At 44.2% G+C, this 15,593-nt stretch overlaps 1 protein-coding gene across 2 annotated transcripts in view; it reads right to left on the bottom strand.

Moving 5' to 3' along the window:
• Nucleotides 1-11,564, bottom strand: part of OSBPL1A (oxysterol binding protein like 1A) — a 73,330-nt gene extending 61,766 nt beyond the window's left edge. For both annotated transcript variants that reach the window (XM_054189643.1, XM_054189644.1), the window contains exons 1-4: nucleotides 11,463-11,564; nucleotides 10,537-10,689; nucleotides 5,368-5,490; nucleotides 691-776 (exon numbers count right to left, since the gene is read on the bottom strand). In XM_054189643.1, the coding sequence (XP_054045618.1) occupies nucleotides 691-776; nucleotides 5,368-5,488 (207 nt within the window). In that variant the 5' untranslated portion in view covers nucleotides 5,489-5,490; nucleotides 10,537-10,689; nucleotides 11,463-11,564. The remainder of the gene's footprint in view (nucleotides 1-690; nucleotides 777-5,367; nucleotides 5,491-10,536; nucleotides 10,690-11,462) is intronic.
• Nucleotides 11,565-15,593: the final 4,029 nt, after the last annotated feature.

Raw genomic sequence — 15,593 nt, 5'->3', positions numbered from 1 at the left:
TTTTAACATCTTTGAAATAATGGAGTCAAACTACATTAGCCTGTGCCTGGAAAGGAACGCAAATAAGTTACTTTGCACAGAATTCTGGACATCTATGTACAACATCCAGTTAGAGAACACAGTTTGGGGTTTTTCGCATTTGAAAGCCTTTAGCCTTTCCTGCAACTCAGTAAAACTGCCTCAATTATATACTTTATGTACTACAGTAAGCTAGATAAGGCCCTTGAAACATTTGCATCACTAGTATCAGATGCTGGCGTACTATATGCAGATATCCATGGAGTTTGAAAAGGGACGAAGCTTTCACAAGTGCATACCTATATACTATACATCTTTAATTCCTATGTTCAGCGGGTTACATAGACAAACACACACACATCATAGGAAAGTTAGCTAAGTACTGATAGCTGTAAGCACTGTTCAGAGCAACAGCTGTATACTACTGTATAGACTTCCAGTGTCACTATTTCGGGTCCTTGTAAACTGGGCTGATCTTAATAACACAACTATTTAATTCCTTAGTTTTAGCAATCAGCTTAGTTACCTCTATGTTACATGCAGATAAATTGTAGGAGTGTCTCCACCTCTCTACAAAGCTGTCTTTTTTCTACTGCAAAAAACTAAATAAATACTAACTGCTTCTAGCATAACAAAGAATTTTCTTATACATGGAGGCAAATAGAAATATACCTTCAGCAAATCATCTACCACAACAGCATGTCCAAAGTAGCATGCAAGGTGAAGAGGTGTCCAACCCATATTAGATTTACTTCTGCCTAAAAGACAAAACAGGGAAATTAAGTTTTGATCACACAGTACAAAAAAGATCTTGTCACATGCTTGGAGCTTGGCATGGATGACAATTCTTCACAGTAACAGAGGAGCAAGGCAGCTGGAAGCATCAATATTATTAACATCATCTAAATTACTGAACTGGGATGCAGCATGAGACTTAGATTCAAATCTACAAAATCTTTCTGAAAGAAGAAAGTCACGTAGTCTGATAGAGAATAAAACTTCAGTTTTCAAGTAACACCTTGTTCTTCAATAGGAGCAAGAAGCTTCAGTTACCTTCACTCACTGTGAAAATAGCACATGCAAGTACATTATTCCTCTGGTTTATCAAAAAAACAGTTTGGTTTATCCGATTTTATATCCTGCACACAAATGAAAGGTAGGACAGTGCATCTGTCCAAACAGATGATTCAAACCAAAACAGGTGGGATGGCCTACTGTTAGGGCTTTTTGCTGTCTTGTGCTTGTACTCAATTTTAATAAAGATAGCCTTACTAAGTATCATGATTTGAAACCTTTCTGCACTGCAGAACTCATGTATCGTCTACAGCTGTAAGCCTCTGCAGGCATGACAAGCATAAGTAGGAAGCAGGCACAGAAGTGACCATGCAAAGGAAACTATTATTTATACTTTAAAGAGCATGTAAAGCACGTCCTGGAGGATTGGCAGTATGAATTAGAGTCAAGAACTGTCCTACAATCACTTCTTTAAAAGCAAGATATTAAAAGTATTAGAGATTACTAATTTAACAACTGATGCTAGTTTCCAGTTGTAACACTCAATTGTAGTAAGCAAAGCTGATTTGTCATTTGTTTTTACTAAGCAACAGACCCACAGCATTCCAGGTGCCACCTAAAAGCTATCATTTTGTATTTGAAAGCAAAATGAAAGTGAGACTTAGAAATCATTTTGAAGTTATGACACCATTAAGTTTTCCCTTTTCAGTTACCCTAAAGCACTGAGGTCTGGAACATGCATAACATAAGTTTGCCCTGAGGGGACAAGCCACTAGCACAAGGTAAAAGGGGAGTCCTGGTCTTGCAAGTTCATCGTTCTTTCTGCTCTCATATTACAAATTAACACTAGAATGTGGTTCACAGATGAAATATTTTCCCATTTCTTATAATTGTTTCCAACTGACATTTCTGCCCTCTGTTGGCTATTTCTTTTGTTACTTGGTTCTCTTTCTTCTGAACTCCTGCTTTTGTTCCAACCCCAGATTTAGTATCTTCCCCTCATCCCAGTCTGGCCTACAACAGAGTTCTTGCCCTGTGTGACTGATGGGCTCAAGTACCACAGAAGATAAATACTGTGTGGATCACTACTTCTGGGGCTACATATGCTGGATAACATACTAAATGGACATCATTCATCCCTCAGTCTAGTAGGTAAGAAGGTTCTTTCAAAAAAACACAAAAGAGGTCCAAGTTGCACTGAATTCATACAATTAGCCTAAGACAGTCATTAGTTACAGCACTGACAAGACAGTGCTGCTGCCAAAGAATTTGGTCATAAAAAAAGAAAATCAGGAACCCAGACAGATTTGTAATTCTTACTGAATAAAGTGCCTTGTTTTGCATCCACTGTGAACGTTTGCATTTCTGATGTTAGCTGCCCAGTTACTTCTCAAGCTCTTGAAGTGTTTCTTACTTCTCTTAAAGTGATCGCAAGTGTTCATGCCTTTATTTTCCTAATTATTATTTTAAACCAGGACATTGTTACACTGGGGAGAATATAAGGATAGGAAAGTAGAATAAACACAAAACCAAAACAAATTCCCCTAGCTCTCCCACCCAGTTACTTGCTTTGATGCCAGTTAGCGATAAGTCTCAAGTGTTAACCATTCATTTAGAGAGTGGAGACAAACTAGGCAGTCATCTCCAGGTTGTGGTCTGCCAGGCTACTGCGCAGTCATTCAAATGTATATTTTGGCATAACACACTGTTGACCATTGACCTTATTTTACACTTTTCTTACTTTGCAGAGTCTAGATATTCTGTTTTCTTGTACTTAAGGAGAATAAGACAACATAGCCGTAGAAAATATGATCGTTTTGGATGAAACCTAGGTTTAGTGCTGTTTTAATATAGATATCTTCTTTCGAAACCAGTGACCTGGATTCTAATCGAGCAAGTTTCACTTATCTGTAAGTGCTGACTGGCTAGAATCCAGTCCCAACAGAACAAGGAGGAGAAGCCTGGATTTATTTTCTCTTCCTTCACTTTGGCTGAAATCAGGATGTTTGGGATCACTCTTGTCAGACTTCACACTTGTGAATCTAGAGCACAGCCTCGGATATAAGCTCACCGTTGGAAAGACAAGACAGGTTTTACAAGATGTTGGAGGTAGGCTTTGAAACCCAGGCACATTAATGTGTCAGACTTATGTCTCCCAAGGCATGCTCTGGGGGAAGTTTACACTATCTCCAGTACAGCCTCCCACATGCTCTGAAAGTACTTTATTCTAAGCCAAATGTCATTGCCACATCAGATGCAAGTCCTGAAGGAACAGTTGCAGCACTGAAGACATCCCCCATACCCTGACTCTCTAGGGATATCTTATTATCCAGAAGATAATGACAGAAGAAGAGGCTGTAGGGAAGAGAAGGAAGATTGAGGGTTGCAAAAAGTCAGTTACACTCTACAGCCTTTATTTTAGTTAATCGTCATGTGGTTGTGCAATTACTATCTGGTAGTACCTAACAGATCAAGATTTGTAGCAAGACAGTGAGGACGCAGAAAGACATAGTGAGGAGGCAGAAAGACTGCAGAAGCTGGCTGGCCTGAATTTGTCTTAGACTATTTCCAATGGAGTACTCTATGGGAGCAGAGTGACTGAAATGGTCAGACTTTAAAGAGCGACTGTGGAAGAATAGAGATTTAACTCTGAAGTTTCACACAACCGGAACAGTTCCCCCAGAGAACGCTTTAGTTACACTTCTGTGTCCTCTAACATTTAGAGGAATCAGAGAAAAGAGATTTCACTGTGTATAGATTCCACATTCAGAATTATTTTGTATAACCTAAACTATCACCAGCATGTTCCCTCTAGTTTCCTAGACCTCCCATTTGCATGCAAGCATGTATTAGCTGGCTGGCCATGTATTGCTGAACTGGAAGAATAACAGCCAAGCACCATGTATCTTTCCCTTCATTCCCTTTCCCTGAGTCTCTTCTACCTAGCTGCAAACTTTCACAATACTAACACTCCACTTTGAGCACGAATGCCAACCAGAGACCAGTTTCCTTGATATAATACAGGACTGCAGATTATGCCATTTCATTATGCTTTCTTGACTTCAGGTTATATTTAAGAGCACATCTGAGAAGCTGTGAAATCTCTAAGCACAAGAGACTTCAACAATTTATTTATGGGTACTACCGCATGAATCTTAAGGTATTTTTATTCCAGCTGTTTAGGCACTGCTCACATCATCATGAATATTTGCAAAGGATATGCTTGTGAGGGTGGAGGACTTCAACTCCATTAAGCTCTGTCTAGTTCCCCTTTAAATTATGAACTAGGTCCCTGAAGATGAAGTATCAAGGGTTTGGGTTTTACAACATGTTTTTTGGAGGGGAGCACATTAACTATTGGGAAAACACAGACATGGCTGAGTAGTCAAACAAAAGGATGATTAAAAACTAGAGTTGGGAAAGGGATAGATAACAGGCTTCCCTGCTCTTTAGGGCAAGGCTGAGAAGAACCATAGTTGCCCTCTCCCCCCTCCCTTTGCAGCATTATCTTCTCAGTGCTGCTTAACAGTTAAGTGTTGAACAAAGAAATATCAGCCCACGTAGAAAGAGTGGGATACACATCCACTTTTTTTGAAGCAACCAGAAACACACTCCCATAAATAAGCAGAAATAGAAAACTAACTAAACAAATAAAGAAATAGGTCAATCTGCAACTGCTAACGAGGTTGCAAATCCAGCCCCAGTTTGAAGGTTTAATGCTCAGCAAGTTGCTTAGCCGTAACTATGTCAGCTATGCACATGAAAAAACTTTAATGTTGGCCAAAGAGACAGACACAAGTGACTGGCAGTTTTACTTTCTTTTCCAAAGTAACCTAGTATACTGCTAATAGTAACAAGTATACATTTGTCCCAACCATTCCTGCAAGTGGCAAGAGATGTAGCTGCTCCTACTACATGATAATGAAACATGGGCCTAAAAAACAAATCACATCTAACAGAGCACAAGAACTACCCAGTCTTCTCTGCAGCCTTTCCTCTGGCACCATGGCCTGTTTTGTTGAACATTATAGAGCTCCAACATTGGCATGAGCACAGAGGCAAGAAGAGGTACTGATTCTTTGTCTTGTTGACATTTCTAGCTTCTGTGAATTACTCTTGAGGTTTTCTGTATGTTACAGTTATCTCTACTCTGCTTGTACGATCTCTTCCCCATACAAGTGCAGCCTTAAGAGTCACAGGGTAAAAGCAGTTGTATAAGCAGGTTTTATTACTCTATTGAGCACTCCAAAGAAAGCAAGGTTATACTATCAGTAACAGTTTCATTACCTGTGGCTACAACAGTGAGATTACAGACATTTGAGGAAGGCTACTAACCTTTACAGTTGATATCAAAGTCTATTTCTCCTTTGTTCATGGTATCCAACAGCTGTTTAACTTCTTCAGCGTTTCCATTTCTAGCATCATGGAGAAGCTGCTGTTCTGCTTCAGTGCTCATCTCTAATGAAAATATGAAAGAACCAATTTTGCAATCTCTTATGCTGCTATAAGATATGGCATAATATTATGGCACTTTTCTCCCTTATTTAACATTAACACCAGTATGAGAAAGACAATTATTTCCTATATGGGACCCATTTAATATGCAAGCTGTTTTCAACTGTCAAGCACCCAGTCATGCCACTAAGAGGCATTAAAATTCCTCATACAAACAAAGCAGTTAAGTGACAAAATACCCATGTTTTCTTACTTCTTGGTTTTCTCGGTTCTAAGTGTGCCTTGACAGTTGGAACTGTATGCCACAAACAAGGCAAACTTTGCTACAAGCATAACCAGTAAACATTTACTTTTTCCTCGTAAAGTTTTCACCTTTACCCCTTAAGGTTTCCAGAGGCAATAATAATAATAATAAAAGCCTTTTAGCCCAAGTATTTCTTCAGAATTAACTGAGACTTATTTTGACTGCCAACCCTGGAGAACAGAATCCATCTTCATGTGGGGGTCCCCAGATATTGTATCAGTCCCTGATACAATCAGGTCTTGAACTCAGATACCTGACCCCCTCCAAACTTGACTTGAAGGGGAGTCAGATACTCATTTTTGTAGATTTGAGCTTATCTTTAAGCACTGTAGTACAATATAAAGAAGTTAACATGCAACTGTAAAACACAACTAGCTAGTTCTCATTGTACCATTGCTTTTGAACTACAAGAAAAAGTACATTTACATCTTCCAAAGAACAGGGAAAAAACAAAACCTCTTAGCATCACTCTTTTTACAGCTTTAATAGACAAGGAGCCCGAGGCCTTTGCGCAAGTGATATTGCTACTTACCAGGTCTCTCCATGAATACAGTTATCAAGTGATGTCTTTACCAACCTTTTCACACTGATAGAATCCCAGTCTGAAGTCTTTTGCCCCCCCCTTTTTTTTTTTTTTAAATGCTGTTACAACAACTAGACCCAGCATAGCTCAGTACAGGCAAAACCCAATTTTAATGTCCCATTTAAATATTCTGCTTTTAAGAGGTGTCAAGTGATTTTAAAAGCAGCCTCAAAAAACTGTGCTGTAACACACAATTTATTGCTGCTACAAACAAGAGTAAAAGAAGAGGTTGCCCAAATTTAGTGTCTCCAGTTTAGCATCTTAGCCTGACAAGCTAGGTTTACCAGATCTTGCAGAATCTATATTTCTAAAGTCAGTTAATGCAAAGAACATTACTGGCCTCATATAGTTTGCTTTCCTATACAAGCAGAGGCTTTGCTTGGTCACACAACATGTTTACACTCTGCTGCATTGGACAGGCAGCTTGACTGCACGACACAGACTCATAGCCAAAACAGATGCAGGGAGCTCTTCAACTACTGTAAGATGAGAAGCCACTCAGTGAGAACACTGGGTAAGCAACAAAAAGCCTCTAACAGTGACAGATCTTGTAATATTCAAGACTGAGACGGAAGCCTAGAACAGGACAGACTGCTCAAGTCCTAGCAATACAGAGAAGAGTTTTCCCCCACCTTTTGCTCAATCAGCAAAGGGAGACAGAGAAAATTCATTCTCAAAGAATTTGCGAGAAAGACTAAGCAAGCCCTGTTCTGAAACATGATGGAAAGATCAGATCAGTCACCTGCAATCTCCCACAGACACTGGGTAAAAATGCCTTCTCCAGAGGTGGTTAGACAATATTCTTGTTTGTGCCTGCTTTTCAGTTCTACTAGAAAACAAAACAGTACTAGTCCTTCTAGTAATGCTTCGAGCCCTGAAGCTACCTTCTCCTTTAAACAGGAGTCTATCCACTTGTCTGAGGCAACATAGCACAATTTGTTGTTACTGGGGCAGCTATAATTTTCCTCAGTGAATCAGTTCTACCAGCGTCTAGAGAAAGATCAAAGTCAAGTATGTCAGTGTATTAGCAGTCTGGAATACTTTCTCTGAAGTCGAGTGATACTGTTTCAGGGGGACAAAGGATGCAGCACTGAGAATCATACAGACAAAAGCTAAGAGGATAGTTAGAGCTCATTTTGCTGGTCTACCCATCAGGGATGGAGTAAAAAGAAAAAAAAAAAAGCAAAGCTCATCCTTCATTTTCACCCCCTCCCACACAATCTCTCTTTAGCCATCTCTCAAATGTCTCAGATGAGAGAAACATACTCCTATCATTACCCCATATCATTTGTCAACATCCCACATACACAGCAGGTACAAATAGCAATGCACTCTCAACACATTAAGAACTTGCAGTTTCCATTTGATATTGATGAGAAGGAAAAGACTGCTTGGGAAGGGAACCAGGAAACCCATCCAAATGCACAACTTTCCTATGCAGCAAGGCCAGTTATGTGCATGAGCAGAATCTTAAACAATTTAAGATACACAGAAAAGCTGAATCACTGTGTAAAATTACTTGCATGTTTTTTTCCCCCCAAATAGTCACTAGGTTAAAGTCACTGATTTGTTTGTACGCTTACAGCAAATATTAGCAGTAGAGTGACAGGTGTAGTGAAATGGCTAAGAAAGGTCTGTCTGCTTCACTGGTTTAGTCCCCAAAGACTTTGCTGTTTAGGCCAAGCCTCCAATTTCAAATATACTTTGTAAGCTTGAAGCATGCAATGATGCAGAAGAATGACTGTCTAGCTATTAGTCATAGTTAGGAAGATCATTCACATGGAAATATTCCTACAATTGGAGCTGGAAAGTGAATCTGTGTGCAGTTACTCATTGGACAAATGATACAGAACCTAAAGTTTTAGCTAACAAGCTAAATGAAATGCATAAGTGAAGCTGACAGCGAAGGAACTCTTAACAGAAGAGCATAATCTTGAAGTCTTGAAAATACTGTTTTAAGCAACGGGATTTGCTCAGTAATGGAGATGAATGGCCATCAACAGAAGTCTGAATGGCAAATTCAGGGTATGGAAAGAAATCCATACACAGGCACTCACTGTGTGCTTACAACTGTACTTTGTATACCTGCATTCCCCTGCAGATGGGAGTTTATTTGGCCCCATGACCCACCACCAAGAGAACTCCCAAATCCCTACCCATCAGTTTTGAGGTACCGAGCCAGATCATCAGTACTGAGGGAGAAACTTAATAGCTTAGTTTGGATTTAGTAGCAATGAGATGCTATGAACAGATTAATCTATATGAATTGTGCTGCCTGTTATGCAAAGCTACTAGCTACTTATGAGAGCAGACATCTGTTCAGTCAGTGGTGTTGCCATCATTACCTTATTCCACTAATCAGCTGATATAGGTTAAACTGCCTTTCACAGCTCATCTTTACAGCTTGCGCTGTTGAAAGGCTCATATGCTAGGCTCTACAGTCACTGGTATACCGTGAGCAAACAACACAAGAACAATATTTAGTGTCATATATGCAGCCAAGATGGGACCGAGATGTTGAACTCATTAGGACTACCGGAACAGTACCTGACTGCTAACTGAATCTTATCCTTTAAGAAGGTATAAAGAATAGCAGCGAGATGCTCCGCTTTTATCTTCCTCTATGAGACCTGTGCCAGAGTGATGTTCTCATGCTATTAGAGTATCTACCTTCACACAGGGGTTGCTTCCATCACAGACTAGAAAGCCCAGTTCACCATTCTGCCTGCACACACCTGCTTAAGGGAGTTTTGCAGAATACTTAACTACAAAAGGCAACCGCTTGTGGTTTAAGCCCAGCCAGCAACTAGGACCACGCAGCCGCTCACTAACTACCCATTCCCCCATCCTAGAAGGGTAAAATAACAATAATAATAATAATGGTGAAAGAATATACAAGATACAAGTCACTCTCACCACTCAATGAATTGGTTGCCAAGCCCAACCTGAGCAGTGATTGCAGATTCTCCCTGTGGGGCCTGCACCTGGCCAACGCCCATTTATATACTGAGTGTGATGACCATGGTGCAGAATATTCCACATATGTTGTTCTGTCTGTGCTCCTTCTCAGCTTCTATGGGAATCTGGAAAGAGTCCTTGAAAAGTATAAACATCACTTAGCAACAACTAAAACAATATTCATTATTAACATTCCTTTCACAGCAATCACTAGAAAGAAAATTAACTCTTTCCCAGCTGAAACCAGGACATGACCTAACTACCAATATACAAACTACCAACGTTACCCAATTGCTAGGAGAGAGTCCAAGCAAAAAAAAAAAGCTGCTTTTCTCACAAAGCAGTCTACAAAGGCCTAAAGGGCCATGCATGACCATGGGGCAGCACTACTGATATGACACACTTGCTTTTGCTTTGATTTCTTCTCCTGCTGAGGCCTCCTGCAGTGTACACGGCCTAGAACAGTGACAATACACGCTAACCAGAACATGGTTGGTTTTCACTCTGCTGCAGCTTGACAAGCAGCAGAAGCAGTACTGGCACTGCCCAATGTAACATTAAGGCCCTGAGGCAGCAGCTGTCGGTTGCATAGGAAGCTTTCTATTTGTGACAAATAGTAAGGCTGGTAAGAAGCACAGCACTGGCTAGTATTTCAGACCTCCCTCTAGCAATGAAAACTAGATTCCTGTAGGAAATGATGATACTCACTCAGGAAGACTTGTTACATGTCCCAGCGTGCACACGTTATGAAGTGATGCTTGTAAAGGAGGAGGACAAAATGCACCAAACCGCACAAACAGACAGAACCTGTCTACAAACCCACACACCACACTGCACTGACAGGAGCTGCTCCAGGAAGAGAGAGTTGCAGTACTAGAAGCACAAGTGATGTTATCTAAAAGTAGTTATTTTAATCTTCAGTTAAAGGGTTCTAGAAGTTAGAAGCTGAACATGCTGAAGACAGTCTCATGGTACTTCATGTGAAAGCACCTAAAGTTACTGTCTGCTTCATAGCAATTAAGACGGATAGAATAACACAGTATCTGTTCAACACCATTGCCAAGGCAATAGCTATTTAAACTAATCCTCATTCCTAGGCATCTCCTGTCTGTCTTCTGCAAATAGTTTAGTTTTGTTACATCAAAGGCTTTCTTTCAGCCCAGCAGCTCTGAATAAGCTTAGCACAGCCAGTGCAAGATCTTACCGGATCAGCTGGCAAAGCACCGTTCCAAGCACATTAACTGGAGTTCTCTGCGTGCAGAATGGAGGTGGAATGGAGCAGTTCGTTTCCGTTCCGGTACTCCAACACTTTTTTTAACGCGACAGGGTCATGGGCCACGGCAACCACACTTCTTGCCTGTGGTAGGGAAAGGTGGGCTCAGACCCAAGGCGCGGACGGGATCGCCACAGCCCGGCGGCACCGGCCACCCCCCCCGCCTCCGCCGTGGCGACGGAGCAGTTGCAAGGAGGAGGAGGAGGAGGAGGAGGAGGAAGGGCCACCCGCGCACCATAGCGGGCGCTCACATCGAAGGCCACAGCAACCCCCCCCCCCCGGCTACCAAGGCTGCCTCTGACTCTGCCTCGTCTCCTCAGCCGCAAGCAGCCTTACTTTGGGCCGGCCCCCCCCCCTCACGGTGGTCGTCTCGCTGGAAGAGGGGCTCTGAGGGAACAGGGGGTGCAGCGACACCCCCACCTCAAACCCAAACCCGCTCCCGGAGACCAGCGAGCCGGGGTCCTCCGTGGGGGGCGGCCCGGCGAGATGCACGCAGCCCCTCACTCAGCGCCGCGCCAGGCCGGCCCGGCCCGGCAGCCCCACTGCTCCCCTCACAGCCGGCTCCGCCTGAACTTGGCGGGCAGCGCCGGCTCGGCAGCGGCCCGGGGAAGAAGCGACACAGAGAGGCGCAATAACAGCAGCAACAAAGCCGCCGCTGCAGCGTGAGGGCGCGTCCCCTCCCGTTCCCCTGTCCCGTCCCCCACCGCTGCGCGCCGCGGAAGAAAACACGCCAGGAGCGGGTGGGCTGACCCGCCGCCATGCCATGCCCCCACCTCACCGCTCCGCGCAGCTCCCGCCACTGCCCGCCCCACGCGCGACACCCCCGAACCCCCCCCCTCACGGTGTGTTATACGCACCGGCCCCGCACGTGACCCGCGGCGGCGCCTCGGCCGGTTCCCCCCCGCCCCACGCCGCGCAGGGCGGGCGCCGTGGGCTCCCGGCGGGGCAGAGCTCCGCCCCCCCCCCCACTCCTCCGCCACGCCACGGTCCCGCCTCCCCCCGGGACCCGCCCACGGGGCTGTCAGCGGCCTCCTCGCCGTTCCCCGACACACCGGGCCCGGGTGGGAGCAGGCGGCGGGGTGGTTCTGCACGCGTGGGGGCCGGTCGCGGGGGTGCAGGGCCCGCCCCAAGAGCCGGGAGGGGTGAAGCAGGGCCCCGCCGCCGCCCGTTCGCTGAGAGAAAGGAGCTCCGGGAGGGGCAGCGACGCCCCTGCGACCCGCGGCGCTGCCCGGCAGGTCCTGCCCGGTTCTGGCTTGGGTTCGCCCGCCGCCGCCATGGGTGCATCCCCTTCCCGGGCTGAGAGACACCCCCCCAGCCCCCGCCTCGGCCGAGGGAGCCACGGAAGGGGGCGAAGAGGCGGCGGGAACGCGAAGGGGCCGACAGTGGAGTCGGTCAAAACGTCCCCAAAAGAGGGCTGTAAGCGTACAGGAATGATGGTTCTCCAGCGGGGAAAAAGGGCGTCCTTGGTAGTCACCGCAGTCTCGCGTACGACTGTGGTGCAAGTAAGAGGAACTACTTGTGAATACACACACTGCTTTAAGAACAGCATAGCCCAAAACAACCGAAGAGAGCGAGAGTTTGGGTACTCCTGGGGACAAAATGTGAAGTACTCCCTCGATCCAAGGCCCTTTGGTCCACCGCTCCTTGCCATCTGTCCGTCCTGCGCGTATTTATTCCTTGCTCCCCTTTTCACCTGAAGCCGGTAGCCGGTGCCTTGTTTTTCTGCCTTTAGCACCTGAGAGGGGGTTTTGCATTTGGGAAGCTCCCACGGTGCCTTTGAAATCCTGCAGGAATTTTATTAAGGAGGGAAGCTTTGCGGTGTTGAGGCATGACCGAGTCTGTGTCATATGCAGAGGGAGGGCTGAAAAGGCAGGGCAGGAGCCACAGGTGCCATGAGAAAATATCTCAGAAGATTAGGATGAAACTTCCATTCCATAAGTGGGCAAGTTTAAGCCTGAGCAATTCTTGTGAAACTCCTGGGACATAAATAATGAGGCATGCTTCATTTTTCTGTATTGTCTATAGCTACGTATATTTTTAATGTTTTAAGGATGAAGTACCAAAAGAAGAAAAAGAACAGTTCCACACCTGCAGAAATAACACGAATTTACTATGTTTGGACTTCTCCTGCTTTTCATTACTTTAAATTAGTTTATCTTAGTTAAGAGACCTGCATCCGGGGATGCTTCAGCCATAAGTATATGACATCCGAGAGGCTTCTGAGAAGGATCACATGGACTTTCTTTCCTTAGAAGCAGGTCTTCAAGTCGCTGTCCTTACTTGCAGAGCACTAGCTGTTTCATGCCCACATTCGTATCGTTTCTTACGCTCTTAGCCACTGCTGTCAGTCTGTCTAAGCTTCTTTCCCTTTATTTCTTCCTCTTGCTTCTGGCTTCGAGGCATCTTTCACAATGCCGTAACTGCTCCTAGCAACCTCATGGTAAAATCAAGCATCCTTCCCTTTTCCTATTTCGTATTACATTTACACACACAAATACTATAGATAAATATTTATATTATTTCCTTGTATTTATTATAATTTTTGTAATTAAATAAAAGCATCAGCACCCCACTACTCTATAAGCCATTGCAATGCAGCACAGGGTTTGTAGCACAGAGCTTTACCCTACAGCCAGGCCATTATACTGTCGCTCCCTGTTCTGCACCAGGGAGCAGGGACAATGAATTGAGAGAGGGACGGTGCAGGGCTTTTCTCTGAAACTCAGTAAGAAAGGCCTGACAGCAAATGGCTTAATAAAATACCTGTTTTAAAAAGACGGAATAGGGTAATACAGATAGTGAGTAAATCTTATGTCCCTTCAGGTGCTCTGAACCCCACATCCAGCATCAGACAGACCCTTGGTGGACTTCTCCCATGGCACACTGCACAGATCCCATCCCTAGAGAGAAGCTCCTCCCTTGGTCATTCAAGCTGTTTTAATTTTGTTATGAGAAAACAGCTATTCATAAAGGATGTTCACGTGAGAACATCTTGCTGCACTTCTAGATAAAGGCAAGGCCATGCAGGCAGTGTAATCGCCTACACCAAGAGGGAGCTGCCCACAGGTTCCTCCGTGACAAGGAGCTGGTGGAGTTTATCTTGCAACCGAGAGATTTGTGCAAAACAACACAGGCCTAAAGGCAGCACAGCACAGACCTGGGTCTCCTCAGGGTGCCTGTACTGTGGATCCCTGTCTCCTGCATGTGCAGCGGTCTCCTGGCCAGGATCACCACACTCACCCTGCCTCCAGCATCTTCAAGGAGTGTCTATTTTTCACCTGTGTTTTGCCTCCTTGATCATCCCAGAGTAATAACCTGGTGCATTTTGGACTTTAAAGCGTGGAAATGAGAAAAACAGTGTTGCTAATATCATGGGTTCTTTCTGTTTGGAGCAAGTCCAGAGGAGGGCCGTGAAGATGATCAGAGGGCTGGAGAACCTCTCCTATGGAGACAGGATGAGACAGCCAGGATTGTTCAGCCTGGAGAAGAGAAGGCTCCAGGGAGACTTTATAGCAGCCTTCCAGTACCTGAAGGGGGCCTACAGGAAAGATGGGGAGGGACTCTTTATCAGGGAGTGCAATGACAGGACAAGGGGTAACAGTTCTAAACTGAAAGAGGGTAGATTTAGATCAGATATCAGGAAGAAATTCTTTCCTGTGAGGGTGGTGAGGCACTGGAACAGGTTGCCCAGGGAAGTTGTGGGTGCCCCATGCCTGGAGGTGTTCAAGGCCAGGCTGGATGGGGCTTTGAGCAGCCTGGTCTAGTGGGAGATGTCCCTGCCCATGGCAGGGGTGTTGGAACTAGATGATCTTTAAGGTCCCTTCCAAATCTAATCATTCTATGATTCTATGATATCTTTTATCCTTTTTTTCCTGTCTTTCCTTTTTCAGATAACCTGCTGAAATTAGTGACGCAGAGAGCATGAAATGCTTCTCATACCAGGGCTGAAGGCACTGGCAAACCAGCCTTGCACAGAACTCACTGAACTGTTTTGTCAATGATTTTCACAGAATAGTATATTTTACATCATGCCGTATTCTGGGATGGGGCAATGGGGCAACCTGACTGCAGAATTTGAAGCTGTAAGGCCATAGCACTTCCTGGGGAGAAACTTATTTAGGGAGGGAGCTTCTACTGGGCGCAGTGCATAATCAACTAGTTCAATTCAATGCTGCAGGCAAGTCAAACCCTATGACTGGAAGTATTTCTGTTGGAAATTTTGAAATAATAGCACTCTTCCTTGCCATTACTTGAAAAAAAATAACCACGCTATTGTGGTTATCATTAGCATATCATCATTAGCAACCGTATGAGCCAAGACGATGATCATTTCTCATTTTGCAAGGTACCACTGGCAGCTGAGAGAAGATGAGCACCCCTTTCTGCCTCTGCACGGTTGACCTAGGTTGCTAGTGGTTTATCCGTGGCTGAACTAAGGAAGAACTTCTGGAAGACATTTCAGACTTCAAAAGGGACAAGAATTACGGTGCATTTATGTTGTTACCCCCTATAAAACTTCACAATTTTATTTATGATACAACAATTCTTTCTTGCACTGACACTTTGTTTTCTTCCTCTTTAGACTAGAGCATACTGTTCAATTTTGAGATATGCAATTTAGTAAGGGAGTGTACCCATGGAAATGATAACTGGAAGTAATAAATGATACGACAGGTTGCACATGTTTTCATGTAGTAAAGTGCTTAATGACTGAGTGTTCGTTAACTGACCAAAAGTCACTGGACAGAAAGGCACAGGAGAACTAAATAATGTGTTACCTAATGTGTTACCTAACTAACTAATGTGTTAACTAATGTGAGAACTAACTCTCAGATGTGATTCTTCTGGATCTTCTCCCTCGATTACCAAGAGCAACTTCCAGTGAGTGATCAAAGCAAATTTTCATGTTGTTCTGAACTGCCTGCAATAGGAATTTTTACAGATGCGAGTCTGTTGCTGACATTTATTTCATACTTTGCAGGAAATAA

This window comes from Rissa tridactyla, chromosome 2 (genome assembly GCF_028500815.1).
Source record: "Rissa tridactyla isolate bRisTri1 chromosome 2, bRisTri1.patW.cur.20221130, whole genome shotgun sequence".
In the NCBI taxonomy this organism is placed as follows: Eukaryota; Metazoa; Chordata; class Aves; order Charadriiformes; family Laridae; genus Rissa; species Rissa tridactyla.
The sequence above is the reverse complement of the archived record's forward strand: the minus strand, read 5'-3'. Positions and strand labels throughout refer to the sequence as shown.